A 13,862-nucleotide genomic window follows, 5' to 3' on the forward strand; every position below is an offset into this window, starting at 1 on the left:
GGAACAAGAAATACCGGATTTCAAGGTGGATTCAGAAAAGGAAGCATCACTCAAGATCATATTGCAAATTTACATTAGTTACTGGATCATTTGAGATAATTTCAGAACATAATCAGTCTAAACTAACGATATCATACTTCGGTAACATTGTCAGAATAGACTCACTGGAAAAGACAATAATGCCAGAAAAAGTTGAAGGCAGAAGGAAAAGATGAAGACCCAATATGAGATGGACTGAATCAGTCAAGGAAGCCACAGCCTTCAGTTTGTGAGACCTTACCAAGGCTGTTGACAACTGGATGTTTTGGAGACATTGACTAATAGGGTCATCATGCTTTGGAAGTGACTTGATGGCAGTTAACACACACACACACACCCCTAGTGTGCAGTCCTATGCATACTAACCTAAGCACCATCAAACATAGCTAGACTTACTTCTGCATACACATAATTAGGATTCTGCTGTTCACCTGGATGCCTAGTAAACTATGGAGAAAACTGGCATCTGTTTCCTTCGTTCTTTGGACAATACCCAAACCTATTATTAGGAATTCAATTTATTTCATTCTTGTTCTGTATTGTCCTTGCCCAGAGAACCTTGAAGCAATCCACAAACTTTCAAAGCTAGCTAATTATCCAGAGTTAGTACAACAAAATATTTCATTTTTATAAAACTTCTTCCCCTATTTTATTAGCTCAACAAGGGCACTGTATCCCAACAATCTGAAGTTTAAGTATATGTGTGAATGGTAAGAATGGTGCCTTAATTCATTTGTAGCATGATGTCAAGCAACTATTGTTGACTGTCTTGGTTTTCAGCATGACAAATGGACCCATTAAGATATGTTGTTGAGCTAAGCTACTATGGTTTCTTGGTGCACTGAAAACCTTCCTTTGTTCATTAGTAGGCACAGCTATTAAGTGTAGGTTATACCCCTAATAAGATAATTATGTTAGTCCAATATTGATTGACTGTCAGGAGGAAGAGCTGTGTGTCAGGAGGTATCAGAGTCAATATAAGAATTCAAGGTATTACAGCAAACCTTTTGGCTTTCTTTCAGGTTCATCCCACTCATATCATCTCCTGCAGGCTGGTCATGTGCATCTAAATCTACTAGAGAAACAAAGGATGGGGGGAAAGGGATGAAATAAATGATAATGCTCTGGTTCTTTTCTTCAGAGAATGAAATGAATTTATGTAGAGGGAGTTCTTGGGGAAACTACACACCGTTTTGAGGGGAGGAAGCTTAACATGGATGAAAATGAATCTTCCTCATACCCGATCAGCTCATTTAGTTCACTATTTTTCTCTTTGACTTGCAGTAGAGCTCCAGGGTCTCAGGCTGCTTTTACATATATTTGATATGTACTCTCCATACACTTCAGCAAACAATTGCTAAAGTGCATGGAAAGTGTAGTATCCCACATGTGTGAAAGCAACCTCAGACAAAAACAAGCCCTTCCCCATAATAGCTGCCTCAAATTTTTTAAACTGGAGATGCCAATGACTTTCTCCATATGGCCAAATCAAAACAGCATTTAAATCAGCCATGTGATCCACAGCCAGTAGGTTGTGTACTGTAACCTGCCAGAGTGTTCACCATTCCAGGCAGGCACGTGATCTGGAGGGTTTTCATACAAGTTGTGCTTAGCTAGAATGGCCAAAACTTATGCAGGCCTGCTTTTCCTAGTCCACAAATTAGTCAACAGTTCTGGACATTACCTTAAAGCTATCCCCAAGTATTATGGTGGAGGAGCTTTTGTAAACTACAGCACCACTACAGGCTGGACATAGTTAATTCCTAGTGATAGTGAATATACATGAAAAGTTCATTCCTTCTTTCATGAATCCAGAAGACAGAACATTCATGAGAAACTGAGAACAGTAAATTATACTGTGAGCAGAGGGAAAATGAGATTGGAGAGGAGAGGGAAAAATGAACTGTGAACAGAGCAGGAGAGAAAAAGCAAATGCATTCTTATGTATCTGTACAACTTGTGACTCACAAAATAATGCAATCTGCTAAGAAGGTCTTGGTAGACCTCCACACTTTATTTCCTGCCCAGGATTGTAAAAACAAGAGAGGTGAATACTTAGCAGGCCATAATATTGCGCTGCTTTCAACTTGACAGGTACCAAGTTGTGCTGGCTTGTTTTACATAAACCATATGCAAACCATGTGAGTCTTTCCTCCTTCATTTATTTATTTCTCTATTTGTATCCTCACCTCTCCTGGAGACTCAGACAGGTAACAACATATTTTGAAACTAGCAATGACAGCCAAAGAATAATTAATTAATTAATAATTATTGGATGGCAGTGTATGTAGCATAGCCACAAGTACCTAAGACTGTCTGACAGCCAGATGTTCTAGCTCTTTTAGCATTATGCACATGGTGAGCTAGAATTGGGCTTTTTTTTTTTAAGGCAAGAGACATTTCTGAGGTGGTTTGCCATTACCTCCCTTTGCGTCATGGCCCATCCAAATATTAGCCAAGGCTGGCCCTGCTTAGTTTCTGAGATCTGACAAGATTGGGCTAGCCTTGGCTATCCAGGTCAGGTCAGTCAAAGAAGTAAATACAAGGAAATGTAGTCAGCCCACCCTACCCCACCACTGTAATCATTCAATGCAACTACAGAATTGAATGTAGATCCTTCTCCATTTTTGCCATCTCTGCCTTACCACACTAGCCCTTGGGGACACTACTTTGACCTCTGGTATTAAAGACATTTTGTAAAATTGCAGAAAAAACAATCTCTCTACATGTGTCTTTTTCTAACAATTATTTTATTCACTTAAATTATAGGCCACCTTTCTCATTAAGATGCACTGAATAGTTTTGTTAATCACATAGGCTTTACAATTTTATTTATTTATTTATTTTATTCAATTTATACCCCGCCCTCCCAGCCAAGGCAGGCTCAGGGCAGCTTACATCAAGTCATAGTGTGCTATGATCACAGGCGTAAAACAGTAAAACCACATAAATATATAAATTAAAACATATATATTAAAACAGTATACAGCTTGGTGCTACACATTAGATGTTTCTTGTAATTCCAGGATGGTAGTTACTCCAGAATTCTCCTACGGTAGGTTGAAGGCCTGCCAGAAGAAGATGGTCTTACAGGCCTTGCGGAACTGGGCGAAGTCCCACAAGGCCCTAACCTCTTCCGGCAGTTGATTCCACCAGGACGGGGCTGCCACTGAGAAGGCCCGATCCCTGATGGTCACTAATCTTGCCTCCCTCAGCCCGGGGATCACTAGAAGATGTTGGGATCCAGATCTTAGTACCCTCTGGGGAATGTGTGGGGACAGACGGTTCCTCAGGTAAATGGGTCCTCGGCCATACAGGGTTTTAAAAGTAATAACTAGCACCTTGTAACGAATCCGGTACACTATTGGTAGCCAGAGCAGTTCCTGCAGTGCTGGCTGTATGTGCTCCCACTTGGGCAGCCCCAATAGCAGCCTAGCAGCCGCATTCTGCACTAGCTGCAGCCCCAAGTAGAGGGCATTACAGTAGTCCAATCTCGAGGTGACCGTTGCATGGATCATAGTTGCCAGGTCATGACAGTCGAGGAAGGGAACCAACTGTTTCAGCTGCCTCAGATGAAAAAAGGCATATTTCGCAGTTGCTGCTATTTGGGTCTCCATTGACAGGGAGGCTTCCAACAGCACCCCCAAGCTTCTGACCTTGGGCTCCATTAACAGTGGTGCCCTGTCAAAGGCTGGTAGGGGGATTTCCCTGCCCAGGCTGCCGCGATTCAGGCAAAGGACCTCTGTCTTCATCGGATTCAGCTTCAGTTGGCTCAGCTTAAGCCAGCCAGCCATGGCTTTCAACACCTGATTTAGGTTTTCTGGGACAGTGTCAGGCCATCCATCCATCAGTAGATAGCACTGGGTGTCATCGACGTACTGATGGCAACCCAGCCCATACCTCCGGACAATCTGGGCAAGGGGTCGCATGTAAATGTTAAAAAGCATCGGGGATAGAATCGTCCCCTGAGGCACACTGCAATTAAGTGGGTGTCTCTGGGACGACTCTCCCCCAATTGACACCCTTTGTCCCCAACTGCATAGGAAAGAGGAAAACCACTGTAAGGCTAGCCCCTGAATCCCTGTGTCGGCGAGGCGGTGGACTAGCAATTGATGGTCGACTGTATCGAATGCAGCTGATATCAGTACCGCTGAGCCGCCTCGATCCAGATGCCACTGGAGGTCATCCACTAGGGCAACCAGAACTGTCTTCGTTCCATGACCAGGCCGGAAGCCGGACTGGTGGGAATCTAGGATGGAAGCGTCCTCCAGAAAATTCTGTAACTGTAACGCTACTGCCCTCTCAGTAATTTTCCCCAAAAAGGGTAAATTTGAGATTGGTCGACAAGACATTTCAGGACATTTTACTTTTAAACTCATTTAGTTAACTCCATATCAAGGGCAGGACTGTACAGATCTATAACATGTTACTCTATCTCTGGAATATCAAGTACTGGGTATGAAGGGTTCTGTAATGCTATTATAAATGAAACTGAAATGCCAGCCATCTAAAATACTAGAAACCATGGTAGCATAGCGTTACTACTACTACTACATACATGCATGTTTTTATTGTTTTAAAACTGTAACTCAGATTGTTTTTTATCATGAGTGCTGGCCGCCCAAAGTCTGCTTGTGGAGTGGGTGACATACAAATCCAAGGTAAATAAATAAATAAAATTAACTGCCCCATCCTGGCTTAAGTCAGGCTCTGGATGATGTACAACATATGTTAAAACAATATACGAGTTAAAAACCAACAATTTAAGTTAAAATTTCAAGGAAAACCCTGATGGTGACCTATGGGTTTATCAACATTCTAGACTACCAGAGCATCATACATGGTGGTGGTGGGGGAATGGAAGGTGCCAGCTGGATTGCAAACTGTTACTGTCCTCAGCCAAAAGCCTGGCAGAACATCTCTACCTTGCAGGCCCTGTGGAATTGCATAAGGTCCCACAAGGCCTTTATCTCATCTGGCAAAGAGTTCCACCAGGTCAGGGCCAGGACCAGGAAGGCCCTGGCCCTGATTGAGGACAACTAGACCTCCTTAGTGCCAGGGATCCCCAGAGAGTTGTTACCAGTAGAGCACAATGCTATTTCAGTGACATAACAGAGGAGACAGTCCCACAGATACTTTGGTCCCAGACTGTTCAAGGCCTTAAAGGTCAAAACCAAAACCTTGAATCTGACTCAGTACTCCACCAGGAACCAGTGTAGTTGGTGCAGCACTGGTTGAATATGTGCTGTCCATGGTGTTTCCATCATGACTAACACTGCCACATTCTTGAACTGCTGGAGTTTCTGGGTCAGTCTCAAGGGTAAACTTGTGTACAGCGAGTTACAGTACTCTAATCTGGAAGTAACTGTTGCATGGATCACTGTGGCCATGTCAGGGCATCACAGAAAGGAGCCAGTTGCCAAGCTTGGTGAAGATGGAAAAATACCACTTTGGCAATGACCTGGGCCTCTATCAAGAGGGAGGTATCCAAGCATCACGCCCAGCCTCTTGACAAATGACACCAGTGTCACCAGTACTCCATCAAGAGTGGGAAGTCTGCACTCCAGTCCCTATCCTGCCCTCCCCAGCCACAGAACCTCCATACTTGATGGATTCAGCTTCAGCCTACTTTTCCTTAGCCAACCCACTATGGCCTCCAATCTCTCAGCCAGATTTTGCAGGACGGTGGCTGACTGATCACCCAGCAACAGTACAGCTGGTTGTCATCTGCATATTGATGACACCCAAGCCCAAAAGTCCTTGCCAGCTGGGCGAGGGGGTACATATAGATGTTAAACAACATTAGAGAGAGGAGTGCCCCATGAGGAAACCCACATAACAAGGGACACTTAGTGGACACATCCTCCCCCTGCCTCACCCTCTGTTCTTGATCAAGGAGAAATGCGGAAAGCCATGGAAGGGCTATCCCACAAACTCCCATGTCAGAGAGACAGTGAGTTAAAAGGTCATAATTGACTGGGTTGAACGCCTCTGTGAGGTCAATTCAGCTGTCTATGGAGATCGTCTGTCAGGGCAACCAGCATAGTCTCTGTCCCATGGCCAGGGCAGAAGCCAGATGGGAACAAGTCTAGTGCCAATGTGTCATCCAGGAAACCCTGGAGTTGCTCAACTACTGCTCTCTCAATTACCTTATTCAGAAAGCTGGGCAATAGTTGGCTGGATCTAAAGAATCCAAAGTTTTTTTCCCCAAGAGTGGTATAACCATGGCTTCCATCAGATCCTCCAGAAACACCCCCATCTCCAATGACAGATTGATGATATCTATCATTGGGCCCCAAATCCTCTCATTGCCAGCCTCAACCAACCATGAGGGACATGGTTCAAGCAGGCATATGGTTGGCCTAACAGCACCCAGGATCCTATCAACATCGGAAAGAGGGAGCAAGCTGAAAGAGACATAAACTGAATCCAAAGATAGCCAAGGGGTCTTCAGTTCATGTATTGTATCAAAGCTGGCAGGCACACTGCGACGGAGAGACAAGACTTTGTTTGCAAAGAAGCTCATAAATGCCTCTGAATTTAGCTGAATTTCTATGTCTATTTAAGTCCCTCTCTGTGAAGGACGTTAAAGACCTTATCACCCTAAATAATTTTGATGGGCAGGATCTAGCAGATGCAATTGAGACCGAGTAGAATTCCCTCTTTGCAGCCTTCACTGCCATCGCATAGGATTTCATAAGTGTCCTATAGGATGTTCTTGTAGCTTCGTAGCAAGTGCACTGCCAAACTTGCTCTAGTTTTCTAGATGGAGGGATGATTTACCATGGGATTTACCAGGGGAATGATTTACCATGGAAGCATAGAGGATGTCAGGGGGTAACCTTATTGATGACTTCAGTGAGATGGGAATTCCAGTATCCTATCAGCTTATCTAATCAGCCAGAAGGTTTTCGATCCCGCAGAGCATTTTGCAACCCAATTGGGTCCATTAGTCTTCATGGGTGAGCATAAATTAACTCACTGCCTAAACAGGGAAGAGTGGGAATGCCCAGTCAGGTCTTCAGAACCAAGTGGTCTAACCATGGCACTTCTTCCTTTGAAGTCAGATCCACATCCATCCCCATGCCAAAGATCAAATCTAGGGTGTGGCCTGTTTGGGGTGTGAAACCTGAAACAAAGTGGGAGAGTCCCAGTGCTGCCATGGAAGACACCAGGTCTGAAGCCTGTGCAGAGGCAGCAGGCCCGTCAGGATGGACATTGAAGTCCCCAAGAATTAGCAGCCTCAGGAACGCCAAGGCCCAGCTACTGCTTCCAGCAGGCTCAGAAGGCTGTCAGCTGGTGTGCTAGGTGGTCAGTACACCAAACAGACAGCAAAGTTCTCCTCAGTGTCCCACACCAGGCCAACACAATCAATCTTTGGAATGGGGAGTGGTTTGAAGGAGAAGCCTCCTGGATGACCTCCCCACGCCTGCGTTCAAGACTGATGGAGGTCCGAGAAACCTGACAGGGTGAGTTCTTTCAAAGCAATGGTTTTGCTCTCCCTGGCCCAGGTCTCGGTCACGTAAGCCAGGTTCATATTCTGGGCTGCAAGATAATCCTGCAGAGTTCTGGCCTTATTATTTATGGATCTAGCATTGCATTAACATCAGTTTTGAAGGGGAGTCTACAATCTGAGTCTTCACACCAATAGGATGGAGGTTGGAAAGGAATCGAGCTTTTTTCCTCCCACTGCCATACTTCCTCTGCCTTGGACAATTAGGATCCCCAGCCCAAGGTTGGTACCTAGTTTGATGTTTTTGGAATTCATCCCCCCCCCCCCTTCTTTCATCCCCATCCACCGCAGAGTACAACAGAATTAATCCATATGATTCAGCAACCATTTGTAAATATCATTATTTTTGACCTTTGAAAAATCAGGGGTGTTCTTGTGACTAGATTTTCTGCCAATATGCCAAGCACAGAATTCTACTTTAACTATAGTAGTGTAAGATTCTGGGCTACAACACTGAACATGATTTTATAAACTCGGACTCTTTGCCAGGAAATACAGATTTCTTAGGAAAAAAATGAGGTACTTTTTATCTCAGGCCATTGTTACCAGCTTTCATGCTAAAAGATCCTCTGAATCTGTAGCATTTAATCAAGTTAACAGAAACAGAAAAACAAATGACTACATCAGTGATTTATTTCCACAACTCAAAGATAGGCTTCTAACCATGCAGAAATTTTAAGAGAGCTACAGGGTTTTTTGATAAAGTTCATTAAGCACATTACTAGATGTTAAGTGAAAGTAATTACTTACGTCGATGTTTAGGAAGGGGAGGAGGAGGATGCACTTCTGCTGTTACAGTTTTGGGGGGTTTTGGTGGCTCTTTCTGGGCCCAGTCTTCTTCCCACTGCTTTTTAAGCTTCTCTTCCTCAGCAGTTATCCTAGAAAGAAGCACAAGTATAATCTACTTGGATTTGTTTGAAGTGGTTGACTGACTAATAGGACTAACCTGAGCAGGAAGGTATTTTTGTATTTATATTATCAATTAGAATATATCTCTCTTTTCTGCATGGCTCAAGGTAACTGAAAAATCACAATTTAAAAATGCTGAATAAAATGAAATCCAAAATAACTCCCTTCCCTCTAAAAGATACCTGTAGTTTATTCCCCATTAAAAAACCCTGGCATATAGATTCACTTTACGGCACCTTCTAAAATTTCTAGAGAAGTGGCACTTCCCTTATCTCCTCAGGAAGTCCATTCCACAGAACTGGGAGCTACAGCAGAAAAGGCATGGGGCTCTAGTTGATGCCAGGTAGACCACCCTAAGTGAAGGACTAAAAGGTGTTACTCTGATCGCAAAAAGCAAAACATGGCAGGAAACAGAATATGGATCCTGACAGCTTTAGAGACATATAGGGGGGATTTCGGGGTAATATTTACCATCAGACGTACAGTGCTCCATGAAGGGAATCTTGAATGGACAGTGTATTATGAAGGGGGGGGGGAAGGGCCCAAGCTATACACCTGGGGGTGAACTCTGTACTGGGTGCCCTTAGAGCCATGCACTGGACTGAAGCAAGAAAGCCAGTTTTACAACTTTAAACATGTTCTAGGGAGGGGGTCTGTGAGTCTAACACAAAAGTGTGTGGTTTCCCAGATCTCAAACAAAAGGTGTGATGGTACCCTGATCCTGGATGTATCTGCTAGACTGATGGCTGGTACCAAAGTTAATGTTTCCTTGGTAACCAGAGGAAGATGACTGTGAATGATAGACGTATCAGAGAAATCTCCTCATTAAAGATATTTATTTCAAGGAGAAGACATAAAGTGTTTTACAGAGAGGAGATTTACACTTTAGAAGACAAAGGGAGTTTCAGGAAAGCAAATCTAAATACTTGGATGTGCAGGAATGCATATCACTTACATAGGGGTGGGGAGTGGGGAAAGAGCCCTTAGACAAGACAAAGGTTTGGCTTTCTAGCAGCCTTCCAGGGTCCCTGTTTAGACCAACTCTTATCATCCTATTTGTGTCCTTTCTTAGAACTTTGCATAGACTTGGAGCAATGCCTTGGGAGACTTGGGTAATTCAGAAATGGAGTACCTGTATGTTCAGCTGTGTTAGATCACCCTTAGATGCAGGTCATAATGTTGGGTTACACAGGTGGCAGACTGAGGACCACAACGGTTGCATGGGGAGATATGGAAAGAGGTGGTTTTTTAGATATGTGGGTCCCAGGCCATGAAAAGTTTTAAAAGTCATACCCAGCACCTTGAATTGAACCTCGAAATAAACTGGAAGCTACTGTAAATGTTTTCATCCCATGAACTGGGATGAACCTCCATTTCCCTGGTTTGCAACGATCCCTAATCCCAATTGTTTTGGTTTTCCCAAAGCCACAACCTTGTCTAAAGCAACAATTATAAAAATGCAAATTTTATACAGAAAAAAAGAACCCAGGAAAAAATGATTTAACTGTTCAATTTCTTTATGGTATCTTTCTTCTTCTTCAGCAGCCTTCTGTGCTATTTCCAGCTTCCTTCTGCAAAAAAGGAAACAGGTAAGTGAAACGTAACTATACCAATAATTTTGACTATTAAACCAAAATTCAACAAAAAGTTGTATGCCAGGCACTTGTAATCCACCAAAATCTACTTGCTCATCATAATACTTGTCCCATAGCAGCGAACACAAAGCCTTCAAATTTGCTTCCTTAAGAACATCTGGTAACTGAAGGGAAACATTACAGTTTTTAAAAAATCTAGGTCCCCAAAATCATAGGAGGCTGTGTAGGTCCCCTTAGTTGGTAAAAAAGGCCTATCATAGTAGGTCCAGGTCAAAGTCTTTGACAAAGTTAGAAGAGAGCCTATAAGAATAAGCAAGGCTTGGAGCTGTTTTATCAAGCTAATTTATGAAAACTAATGTGAAAACCATTGCTGAAAGTATGTACAGCAAATTGCTATACAGACTTACAATATTTTAAAGATTTTTCTATTTTAATATGACTTTCTTCTTTATGACAATATTTTATTTATAATGTATATACTAATAAAATGTTCTGTTAGTATAAACATTAATATGCCTTATAAACAACGGGCTATAAATCACATCAAAACAAAATTACATTTTGTTCAGAGAACTGTAGTTTCCCCTCCACCTTTAACTGCTATGGGAGGTCCTCCAGCTCAGAGGGAGAATGGACCATTGGATACTTACAGTGAAAGGTTCTTTCCTCTGAAGAAAGGAGGACCTTTTAGTGGGTGATTCCCACCATCCACTCATGGAGGCATGAACTACTTTTTTCTTCTTCCTGTCTCTGCTTAGAACATGCTTTAAATGTTAAGCATTTGTTGGTCTTAAAGGTGCTTTCATTGTATGTCTCCCATGGGATCCAGGGTACTGGGCAAAAGACATTCTGGTTCTTTCCTTCCTTTCCCATGGGGACCAGAAGGGGGAGGAGCTTCAACCAATAGAAGGAAGAGAGGCTTGGCTCAGTAGCTCCGCTGTGTGATTGAGAGAGCCTGAAGAAACAAGCTTTGCCTTCCCCCCTTTTTCCCCAAGGGAAGGGCCTCAGCCAATGGAGAAAACAGAGTTTTGGCTCTGTAGTTCCTGTGTGATTGCGCAAGCCTTGCAAAGCGAGATGTTATGCAGAAGGAAGCAAGATGACAGCCAGTTGCTTGGAGGCCTGATAGGAGCCCTCCATGGACCTGATTCGGCCCCCAGGCCACATGTTTAACACCCCTGAGGTAACATATACCACCAACATAGGACAAGAAAGAAAGTTATGTGTAGAACAGTTAAGTCAGGAAGGAGCCCCGCAAAAACAGGTTGCTTGATTGAATGACTGGTTAATGATGACTTGAGAGGGACAAGATGTCCTCCTGTCCTCAGAGGAGAAGGACCCTTCATAGTAAGTATCCAATGGTCCGTTTTCCCTCTGATTGGAGGATGGTAAGCAGTGGAGTCCCGTGCTCTTTAACTTGTTCATAAATGATTTGGAGTTGAGAGTAAGCAGTGAAGTGGCCAAGTTTGCAGATAACACTAAATTGTTCAGGGTGGTGAGAACCAGAGAAGATTGTGAGGAACTCCAAAGGGATCTGTTGAGGCTAGGTGAGTAGGCGTCAACGTGGCAGATGAGGTTCAATGTGGCCAAGTGCAAAGTAATGCAAATTGGGGCCAAGAATTCCAGCTACAAATACAAGTTGATGGGGTGTGAACTGGCAGAGACTGACCAAGAGAGAGATCTTGGGGTCATGGTAGATAACTCACTGAAAATGTCAAGACAGTGTGCGATTGCAATAAAAAAGGCCAACGCAATGCTGGGAATTATTAGGAAGGGAATTTAAAACAAATCAGCCAGTATCATAATCCCCTTGTATAAATCGATGGTGCGGTCTTATTTGGAATACTGTGTGCAATTCTGGTCACCGCACCTCAAAAAGGATATTATAGCATTGGAAAAAGTGCAGAAAAGGGCAACTAGAATGATTAAAGGTTTGGAACACTTTCCCTATGAAGAAAGGTTAAAACGCTTGGGGCTCTTTAGCTTGGAGAAACGTCGACTGCGGGGTGACATGATAGAGGTTTACAAGATTATGCATGGGATGAAGAAGGTAGAGAAAGAAGTACTTTCCTCCCTTTCTCACAATACAAGAACTTGGGGGCATTCAATGAAATTGCTGAGCAGTCGGGTTAGAACGGATAAAAGGAAGTACTTCTTCACCCAAAGGGTGATTAACATGTGGAATTCACTGCCACAGGAGGTGGTAGCAGCTACAAGCATAGCCAGCTTCAAGAGGGGGTTAGATAAAAATATGGAGCAGAGGTCCATCAGTGGCTATTAACCACAGTGTGTGTGTGTGTGTATAAATTTTTTTGGCCACTGTGTGACACAGAGTGTTGGACTGGATGGGCCATTGGCCTGATCCAACATGGCTTCTCTTATGTTCTTATCTCCCATAGCAGTGTTCTGGGCAGGTCATTGTCTTCTATATCTAATATATGTTATAGGACCATGGCTTTTTTGAGAAAGAACGCACAGGAACGCAGTTCCAGCTGGCTTGATGTCAGGGGGTGTGGCCTAATATGAACAGGGAGCTGGTGCTGTTAGATGAGTGGTAGCGGGTGCTGGGAGGTGAATGGGGATGGCCAGCCATGGGGAGAGGGGGTGCCTCATGGCACCCCTAGGCCAAGTGGTGCCAGAGGTGGCCGCCTACTTGGCCTACTCCCACGTGCCAGCCCTCTTCACAGATATGGACCATGATCCCATATGGGACATCCAGTTTATGTAATTTGTAGAATTCTATAATATGACTTTATACATGTACTGATGACTGATTTGGACATTTTATTTCCAATATTCAGGAAAGAGACAGAAATGATCAGAGAATCTGTTTTTCTGATTTGCTCTGTCTTCAGTGCTCTTCTTATATTTTATATTTTATTTGTTTGTCTGTTTATTTCATTGGATTTATTGGCTGCCCATCCCTCAGGGGAGTTTACAACAATATACAGTACAGAAAGCTAGGTTGAAAACAACATTAAAATCAGATCAATACAAAGGTTCCCAGTTACAGATGGTAAAAAGTTATAGTTTCTAGGCCTCTTGAGGAGAGTGAGTGTAGAGTGAGTGGGGGAGAGTGAGAGAGTGCCAGTCTATGTGCTGTCCCATTACTGTCCTCAACTAAATGCCTGGTGGAACAACTCTGCCTTGCATGCCCTGTGGAAGGACAGTAACATCCAGTGTGTGCCATGCTTTTTCTCTTGGGTAATTGGGATTCAGGCAGAATGATGAATAGTTGAGTTAGAATATAAGAAAGAACACTGACGGAGTTAAATGAGGTATATAAAGGTACTTATGAGGGAAAATATGTAAGGAAAATCTAGAGTTTAAGAGTTTGATAAAGGCAAGGCCTGATCTTAGCTGCTTTCCCTGTAGAGGCAGGAAAAGAACTGGAGGATCATTCTGAAGGCACCAACAGGAAGTGGAGATATAATATAGTGGGTTCTATGCATTGAAGAGGCAAGGTGGTAGTGATAAGCAGCATGGTAGGTACAGCATGGTAGGTGGCTGCACTACAAAGACTGGGGAAGTGGGCCAATGGGGTTCCCGTGCAAGCACATTATTGGATCATTCAAACCAGCAGCGGGTCTTTGATTGGTGCAGGGCAGCAAGGATTTGGATCTTGCTGCCCATTGTTCCCGAGTCCCCAAGCTCCATTCATATGGCTCCAATGAGCCAGACAGGAACACTTAATTCAGTCTTCACTTGAGTCCAGTACACAAAAAGAGAAAAGTATTTCCTGGCTGCCTGAAGGATGGATCAGAATTACCCACAGAGATAGCCTCCACCTCATTAATGTGTTTAAGAGA

The 13,862-nt window shown here is 43.5% G+C and overlaps 1 protein-coding gene across 1 annotated transcript in view; it reads right to left on the minus strand.

Annotated features, from left to right (window-relative positions):
* USH1C (USH1 protein network component harmonin) overlaps positions 1-13,862 on the minus strand; it is a 174,030-nt gene that overhangs the window by 77,655 nt on the left and 82,513 nt on the right. The window contains exons 13-15 of the mRNA XM_060262188.1: positions 9,967-10,032; positions 8,303-8,430; positions 1,044-1,114 (exon numbers count right to left, since the gene is read on the minus strand). Of these exons, the coding sequence (XP_060118171.1) occupies positions 1,044-1,114; positions 8,303-8,430; positions 9,967-10,032 (265 nt within the window). The remainder of the gene's footprint in view (positions 1-1,043; positions 1,115-8,302; positions 8,431-9,966; positions 10,033-13,862) is intronic.

This window comes from Heteronotia binoei, chromosome 21 (genome assembly GCF_032191835.1).
Source record: "Heteronotia binoei isolate CCM8104 ecotype False Entrance Well chromosome 21, APGP_CSIRO_Hbin_v1, whole genome shotgun sequence".
Classification (NCBI taxonomy): Eukaryota; Metazoa; Chordata; class Lepidosauria; order Squamata; family Gekkonidae; genus Heteronotia; species Heteronotia binoei.